This window comes from Silurus aristotelis (assembly GCF_946808225.1).
Source record: "Silurus aristotelis genome assembly, chromosome: 22".
NCBI lineage: Eukaryota > Metazoa > Chordata > Actinopteri > Siluriformes > Siluridae > Silurus > Silurus aristotelis.
The window spans coordinates 14,637,239-14,646,272 of NC_139595.1; the positions used below are offsets into that span (position 1 = coordinate 14,637,239).

At 38.2% G+C, this 9,034-nt stretch overlaps 1 protein-coding gene across 1 annotated transcript in view; it reads right to left on the minus strand.

Moving 5' to 3' along the window:
- Window positions 1-5,537, minus strand: part of sbds (SBDS ribosome maturation factor) — a 6,817-nt gene extending 1,280 nt beyond the window's left edge. Inside the window, exons 1-4 of the mRNA XM_083526104.1 lie at window positions 5,336-5,537; window positions 5,056-5,185; window positions 3,143-3,343; window positions 1,698-1,862 (exon numbers count right to left, since the gene is read on the minus strand). Coding sequence (XP_083382230.1) covers window positions 1,698-1,862; window positions 3,143-3,343; window positions 5,056-5,185; window positions 5,336-5,463 — 624 coding nt within the window. The 5' untranslated portion in view covers window positions 5,464-5,537. The remainder of the gene's footprint in view (window positions 1-1,697; window positions 1,863-3,142; window positions 3,344-5,055; window positions 5,186-5,335) is intronic.
- Window positions 5,538-9,034: the final 3,497 nt, after the last annotated feature.

Consider the following 9,034-nt stretch of genomic DNA (forward strand, 5'->3'; position numbering starts at 1 on the left):
ACAGAATGTCTATGATAATGGAGTACATTCTCACAAAGAAGGAATTAATGATTTAAAAGATAAAATATTTAATATAATAATTTATATATATATATATATATATATATATATATATATATATATATATATATATATATATATATATATATATATATATATATATATATATATATATATAAACCTAAAAAAAAAAAAAAAAACACAAGTATTAAAAGATTATTATCCATTTATAGTTACTTGTAAAGCTGCAGATATCTTCTAATTATCAGATATGCTTCAGCAGCTACAAACTACTATTTCCTCATAAATATGTTCTTTTATATGAATATAAATATTTAATGCTGATGTGACACAGACACTGGAGACTCAATTCAAAATAGCTAAATAAATACAATATAATGCCAAAAGTATTGGGTCACCTGGTCAAGTATGTCATTTTTAAACATTGCATTCCACATTTAGACCCAATTTGCTCTTATAATTCCCTCCACTCTTCTGGGAAGATGTGCCACTAGATATTGGAGTGTGCTTTACATGAGGCAGGTACTGATGTAAGTAAGGAGACCTGGGGTGCACTCAGCATTCCAATTCATTCCAAATGTGTTCAGTAGGGATGAGATCAGAGCTCTACAGCAGGCCACTCAAGATCTTCCTCTTTAAAGCATGTAAACCAGATCTTCATTGAGCTCACTTTGTGCACAGAGGCACTGCCATGCCTTTGGTTTTGGGTTTCCAAGTTCAAGTGAATGTGGAATTTTATTATAGCGCATCTAAAAGACGTCCTGTTCTACTGCGTGCATCCAGATTTGTGGTAACAGTTTGCAAAAGAACCACATATAGCAGGAAAGGTCAGATGACCCAATACTTTTGGCAACATAGTGCATCTTCATTAACAGTTAAGCAAGTTCTTTAATCAGTTAATACGTTTAATCTGTTGTGCAAGACAAGCGTGATAATACACACTACATAGACAAAAGTATTGGGACACCTTTATGTATTTTATCCCCAAAACTGTTACCACAGGTAAGTTGGAGGTACACAATTGTACAGTATCTGTGATCTAGCATTACATTTTCCCTTCACCTGAACTAGAAGACCCAAACCTGTTCCAGCATGACAAGGCCCCTGTGTACAAGGCCAGCTCCATGAAGATATACTTTACATGGGTTTGAGTAATATCTCCCAATCTATCTGTTTTAGAGCTCTGACATCATCCCTACTGAACAGCTTTTGGACAGAATGAAACGCTGACTGCACCGCAGGTCGCCTTACCCTACATCAATACCTGACGTTACCAACACACTAGTGGCTGAATGAGCAAAAATCTCCACAAGCACACTCCAAAATCAAGTGGAACATCTTCCCAGAAAAGTGGAGGTTATTATAAACAGCAAATGTGGATGGAAATGTCAAATGGAATGTCCAAAAATCACACAGTCAAGTGTACACAAACTTTTGTCCATATACTGTATACCCGTGATTTGCTCAGCAGCGGAACAAATTAATAGCTGTTACAGGAAACTAACCAATGTTTTCAGACCATTTGTAAATTTTAACTAATCACTAATATATGACATAACAGCAATAGTAATAATAATAATAATAATAATAATAGACACAGTATGTGACATGTATTCCATCATACAACATTTAGAATAAAAAAAAAACCTTTCAGGAAAAAAAAACAAATAAATCACCATCTCCAACTTTTCATCAAAGTCTTCACTCTCCACCACCTTTATGAGGGGTTTAAGTTTCTCTTTCAGCCTCTTTCCCTCCTTGGCTGGTAGGATGAAGCGGAGTCGCATGTGAGCTCTCTGAATCTGGATCGATTCCTTCAACTGTTTGATCACTTCAAGTGCCTAGACATGGAGAAAATAAACAGTGATTGGTTTGCTCTTGATCCTTAACACTGTGTGTTGTTATCTAGATGACTAGCGACTGAAGCCCTTGTTACTGCACCTTACTTGGTTTTCCAGCATTTTTGTATATTTAACCCCCTTTTCCAACAGTGCCATTGATTCTTAAGAAGAGGGGTGTACATTTTCTTCCAGCATGATTGGTGTAAAGGTTTTTGTTCAAAAGTCATAATTTAGTTACGAAATGAAACCGGCATTGACTTTCAAAAGCAACACAAGATATTTACATGGTTTACAAAAAGACACCCATCCTCTAGTTTAGAAGTTTACACTCCCCAGCTTTTAATGAATCAAGTTGCCTTATTGACAATCAGTAATCGTTTGTACTGTTTGTAATAGCTGTACAAGTCCTTCAATCATCCCTAATGTTAAAACATAAATCCCAAAATCAGACAGCCTCTGCTGGGTATGGAGAAGATGCCTGAAAACCAAATAACGTGCAGTTCCTGGAGCAGAAAACCATTGAACGACTCGATAAAATCCATCACTGATCATCGAGGAAACACAGTATGAAGAATAAACTTTCTTTCGGCTTCTCCCGTTAAGGGTCGCCACAGCGGATCCTCCGCATGCTTGATTTGCCACGTTTTACGTCCTAACGCAACCCTCCCCATTTATTCGGGGGCTTGGGACCGGCACTGAGAGTGGCTGGGATTGGTTCCCTTTCAAATCTTACGATGAGATATTTAAATTTTCGTACGAAACATTGGGCTGCTGCCGGAATGTACGCGTCTCTTTCCGTGTTTATTTGTCTCGGTGTTAAAGTGTGTATATTTCGGTGTTTCAAAGCCCAATTTGAGCTCTTATCTCTCTCTCCTTTTTATCAGCGTTGCCAGACACTAACAGAGAGCACGTCCGGCTCCGCCCTCCACTCGCAAATCAATGCTCGTCCATGCGCCTGCTGCTACATACTCAAATGCTGTAACGTTTATACATTATGGTAGTGTAAACTGTTTTGCTAACAAATTACAGTATACTACCCCATAATAATCGCCATTCTTTAAGACTCCTGGTAGGCCAGATTTTCAAGTTACGATTGTGCCGTTGCAACGCATCTCTATCGTAACTTAAGCACTACCCGTATATGAGAGATTTCCTACTCAACATATGAGATCTGCGGCTGTATAACTAAATCTGGGGACATGGGGATCACACTTGCCATGCTTTCTCGACATGTCAGATAGTCCAGATGTAATTGTCAGATAGTCTAATATCCCACTCACCTGCTGTTTTGTGCTCTTAGTGGCTTTCACGGAGTAGTGAATGTCCTTCATGGCTCTTTCGATCAGGTTGACAGTGTAAGGCCGCTTAGTCTCCGGATTTACACATTTCTCTGCCACGATTGTAGCGATGTCCCGGAACATCTGCTCTAGCTGGTTATGTCGCTCCTTGTCAGACACCTGAAGTTCTCCTTTTGCTAAAATCTGTGACAGGAAAACCAGAAATCACAAATATTCTTACACAAGCTGAATAAAAATAAAGACCTCAAACACCAGAGTTAGACTCATTAGGTTTCCATGGATAATGCTGATTTCTTCTTGATGACTTTCAGGTTGATTAAAACTGTATAAACTGATTTAAACCCACTGTATACACACATTACATTTACTATAACGGTCATTTTCTGAGGAACACATGTAGACCTGCTTATTCATGTGGCAGCAGCATAAATGCAGAAAATCATGCAGACACAGGTCTTGAGCTTCTTGTGAGAGGGTTGTTGGTGCCAAACAGGATATAATATAAAAAGACAGAATAAAAAAAACCCTCAATTTTACACAGCAACCCAAAGAACCACTTTCTGCAACGCCGTTGAACAGAGAAGCACCACTTCATTTTAGAGTAGGGAAAGTTTCTTGGCACACATCAGGCATCTTAATACAAATTTGAACGCCTCAGCCTATCTGAGAGTTATTGCTGACCATGTGCATCTAGTTATTCTAGCTCCAGCATGAAAATAAACAAAAGCACAAGCTGTCTCAGACTGGTCCCATAAACATCACGAAAAGTGTATACAAGTCAGTGTACCTCAGTGACTTCCGCAATCACCAGATCTTAACCTAATAGTGCAGAAATAACATGGATTGCGATCTAAAATGCATGTTTCCAAGAAGTCAAGGAATCTATTTATTACTAATTTATCTATTATAACTGGGGCTGTTCAGAGAGAAACACCAGGGTCCTACCCAGCATTAAAGTGCCTAGTTATTGTATTTTAGTACTGTATTTTTTTATAATTTTAAATCATCAATACCCGTCTCCGATTTCTGGACATGTACAAGTCCTGCAGCGAGGGCCGGATGGTCCTATAAGGCTCCATCTCTCCAGGACCTGTATATGACTCATGTCAGAAAACAGGCTTGGAAAATTGTGAAGGACCCCTCATCCCTCACATGCGTTTTTTTTCCCCAGACCTCTCTCTGGCAGGCGATACACACTCACCAAAACAGATTCCAAAATAACTACCCAGCAACCACAATGGTTATACACCGTCCCATAACCCCAAACTATACTGGACTATACTGCCTCAATCTTCTCTACATTAAGCAATATTATACTTGTGCAATATTTTTTCACCTCAGCTCATTCAAAATCATATATACCAAATTTTTCATTTTCATATAGAGAAAACTTTAAATACAATATATTGCCAAATGTATTGGGTCACCTGGTCATAAGCATGGTATGTGGTTTTGAGCATTTTATTATCCACATGTTTGAGCATTGTATATCCACATTTAGTCCTAATTTGCTCTTATTATTTTCTCCACTCTTCAGGGAAGATGTTCCACTAGATTTTGAAGTGTGTTTATATGTGCACTGATATGATCATGTACTTTCAAGCTCTCTTTTGATTGATTAATTGATTGAGATTGATTGGCTGCTGTAACACTACAATACATTTTGGGATTACTCGAGTAGTAATTGTACATCCATTACATATTTAACTGCACTTATATTTAACTGTGCATTTGCCCAATGTTTTGATTGGCACGTTTGGTAAATGCTACACTGCATGCTGTGTACCTGCACTATACAATTACAATAAGGCTGTATCTATATACATTATCTATCTAATAAGACCTTAATACACAAAAAAAAAGTGAATGCTATACTTTGGACTCAAACCAGTTACCTGTTTGCATATTTCTGTCAAGTCATCGGTTCCGAATGCTTTTGACAGATCTTCCTTTTTCGCCACTTGTCCCTTTGACACATTTATGAACACTGTTTGCGTCTGCAGGACTTCATCCAGATCCTTCTCTCTATAAGCAAAACATACGAAAAGACCACTAATACGTCATTTGATTCTTGTATTAGTCCACGTAACAGAACTTACGTAACCATGTTTTGTTTGGAGCTAACTCCCGTTTGCTAGTTTCAACTAGCCAAAAAAAAAAAAAGGCTTCACTTACGCTCCCGATCTCCAGCTCATCACTTTATTTTTATAACACGCTATTTCAAATCGCTTTCCTCCCTTTTTCATCCTCACGACCGCCACGTTGGTCAGCCGAATCTGATTTGTAGGGGTAAATATCGACATTTTGTCTGCGCGCGTGAAAACCGTGACACTTCACAAACGTGACTCTCTTCTTCTGAGCGTTGACTAGGTGATCCGGCGCTATATAAGGAGCCACACTGCTCCCTAGTGGCCGGATGTGTCAGCTAAAAAACGCTATTTTCTAATGATGTATAATTTACTTTGAATTATTAAAATAAAAAAATTTAAAAAACTTACAAAAATGACAAAACTTAGAAAACAATGTAAATGTTAAAATAAAAATTATCATATTTAATTGCTTTAATAACTGTCATATTTAATAACATTATTATTATTATTAATATTATTATTATAATTTTTATGTGAGGGGTAATTTGATTTCATTTCTAGGAATCTATATTTTATTTCTAGGAATTCTGGTCTTCTAACTACAAAAAAGAGCTTTAATTTTAAAAAGTCTGAAAACACACAAAAAAGAACTTTTACAATAATGTTTTTTAATGTAGATTTATTATGTATAAATGTTTATTTTATGCATTTTCATTTATTTTTCAGGACATGAAGTTGGGAATTTGGGGTATTTTAGTTACCATTTAAGTTATTATTTCACCTACTGTTACACCTTTTTTTATGTTTCAAATGAGTCTTTTTCTTTTACTCAGGCTTCCACTCTTGGGCCCTTGAGCAAGGCCCTTAACCCTCTGTGCTCCAGGGGCGCCGTATCATGGCTGACCCTGCGCTCTGACCCCAGCTTTCAAGCAAGCTGGGATATGCGAAGAACATTTCACTGTGCTGTAATGTATATGTGACAAATAAAGGCTATTCTAATTCTAAATATTTTAACAGCTTTATGTCCATATTTCAAGTGCAACCCAGCCATTAGGGGGGCACAAGCCAGTGTACTCTTAGTGCCGGTCCCAAGCCCGGGTAAATGGGGAGGGTTGCGTTAGGAAGGGCATCCAGCGTAAAACATGTGCCAAATCAAATATGCGGATCACAAATGAGAATTTGTTTAACAGGATTCTGGAAGGGGAGAGGATGCCTGAGGAATGGAGAAGGAGTGTGCTGGTACCGATCTTTAAGCATAAGGGAGATGTGCAGACCTGCAGTAACTACAGGGGAATTAAGTTGATCAGTCACACCATGAAGTTATGGGAAAGAGTAGTGGAAGCCAGGCTGAGAGAAGAGGTGACCATCTGTGAGCAACAGTATGGTTTCATGCCGAGGAAGAGCACCACAGATGCCTTATTTGCTTTGAGGATGTTGATGGAGAAGTATAGAGAAGGACAGAAGGAGCTGCATTGTGTATTTGTGGATTTAGAGAAAGCGTACGACAGGGTGCCGAGAGAGGAGTTGTGGTATTGTATGAGGAAGTCAGGTGTGTCAGAGAAGTATGTGAGGGTGGTGCAGGACATGTATGAGGACAGTGTGACGGCAGTAAAGTGTGCAGTAGGTACGACAGACTGGTTCAGGGTGAAGGTTGGACTGCATCAAGGATCGGCCCTGAGCCCTTTCCTGTTTGCAGTGGTGATGGACAGGTTGACGGACGAGGTCAGACAGGAGTCTCCCTGGACTATGATGTTTGCAGATGATATTGTGATTTGTGGTGAGAGTAGAGAGCAGGTTGAGAAGAGCCTGGAGAGGTGGAGATATGCGCTGGAGAGAAAGGGAATGAAAGTCAGTAGGAGTAAGACAGAGTACATGTGTGTGAATGAGAGGGAGGGCAGTGGAGTGATGCGGTTGCAGGGAGAAGAGGTGGAGAAGGTGGAGGAGTTCAGGTACCTGGGGTCAACAGTGCAAAGTAATGGAGAGTGTGTTAGGGAAGTAAAGAAAAGAGTGCAGGCAGGGTGGAGTGGGTGGAGAAGAGTGACAGGAGTGATTTGTGATAGAAGAGTATCTGCAAGAATGAAAGGGAAAGTTTATAGGACTGTGGTGAGACCTGCGATGTTGTATGGATTAGAGACAGTGGCATTGAGTAAAAAACAGGAGGTGGAGCTGGAGGTAGCGGAGCTGAAGATGTTGAGGTTTTCGTTGGGAGTGCAGGGATGGACAAGATTAGAAATGAGTTTATTAGAAGGACAGCACATGTAGGATGTTTTGGTGACAAGGTGAGGGAGGCGAGATTGAGATGGTTTGGACATGTGCAGAGAAGGGACATGAATTATATTGGTAGAAAAATGCTGAAGATGGAGCCACCAGGTAGGAGGAAAAGAGGAAGGCCAAGGAGGAGGTTCATGGATGTGGTGAGGGAAGACATGCAGGTAGTTGGTGTAAAAGAGGCAGATATAGAGGACAGGGTGGTATGGAGACGGATGATCCGCTGTGGCGACCCCTAATGGGAGCAGCCGAAAGAAGAAGAAGAAGAAGATGTCCATATTTCAAATGCAGTGAAAATATTTAATTACAAAACAAAGTATTCACAAATTGTATTAAATCTGAATTATTTTTTTACAGGAAGCAAATAAAACTAATATTATTGTAACAGGGAAAAATAGTGTTAACACGTTTCTTCAAACAGTTATGAACTGATTTTTATTTATTTATTTATTTTAAGTTTTAACTTCACTTTAAATTACTGAACTAATATTTTATTGCATAACATTTTCAATAACTGCTGCAGTTTTGCATTTCATCAAGTCACCCAATTTCTGGCACCTAGAAACAGGTATTTTAGTCTAGGATGAATGATCCACATTCCACAGTTTCTGTGAATTTTTGGGTTTTGCTTTGGAAACTGCATTTTTAATGTCAGGGGATTGATCACCTCAATAATTTTTGTGCCAAAAATTGCTCGCTTACTTTTGTGTTTGGAATCATTGTCTTGTTGAAAAACCCATTTAGTGGGCATTTCCTCTTAACATAGCACCAGCAATTTTTTTTTTTTTTTAGCAATTTAGAAAGCAATATGTTTCATAAGAATGTATTAATAATTTCTAATAATATAAACTATTTTTGCAATACCACATATTTATTTGATACTACCCTACATCCCTTAGTGCATCCCTACATCTATTCCATCGATATATCACAACTGTAAATAAATATTTGGCCTATTTTTGTTTATTTATAAATATGTATTTTTATTTTCCTATCTATCTATCTATCTATCTATCTATCTATCTATCTATCTATCTATCTATCTATCTATCTATCTATCTATCTATCTATCTATCTATCTATCTATCTATCTATCTATCTATCTATCTATCTATCTATCTATCTATCTATCTATCTATCTATCTATCTATCTATCTATCTATCTATCTATCTATCTATCTATCTATCTTGCATGCTGTTGTTGTGTACCTGCACTGTGCAATGACAATAATGCTGTATCTATATAGCAATCTCAAGAACACTGATTTATTACAAATTATTGAACCAGATGAATAATCACAAGATACGACACCGAGTTCTCAAAGCATGAAACCAGTGGTTTGCCAGAAGGAAAGGTGACAAGATTCAGGGCCACACGTTATACCGGTGAAATGATTGCACAGCCCTGAACTCTGACTCTATGCACTTTGCCCAAACCAATCCGATGGAGCCTCATCTAAGAATAAAAACGCACTGGATTAGTCCACTCTCTCAAGGGGGTTCTGTAAATGAATAA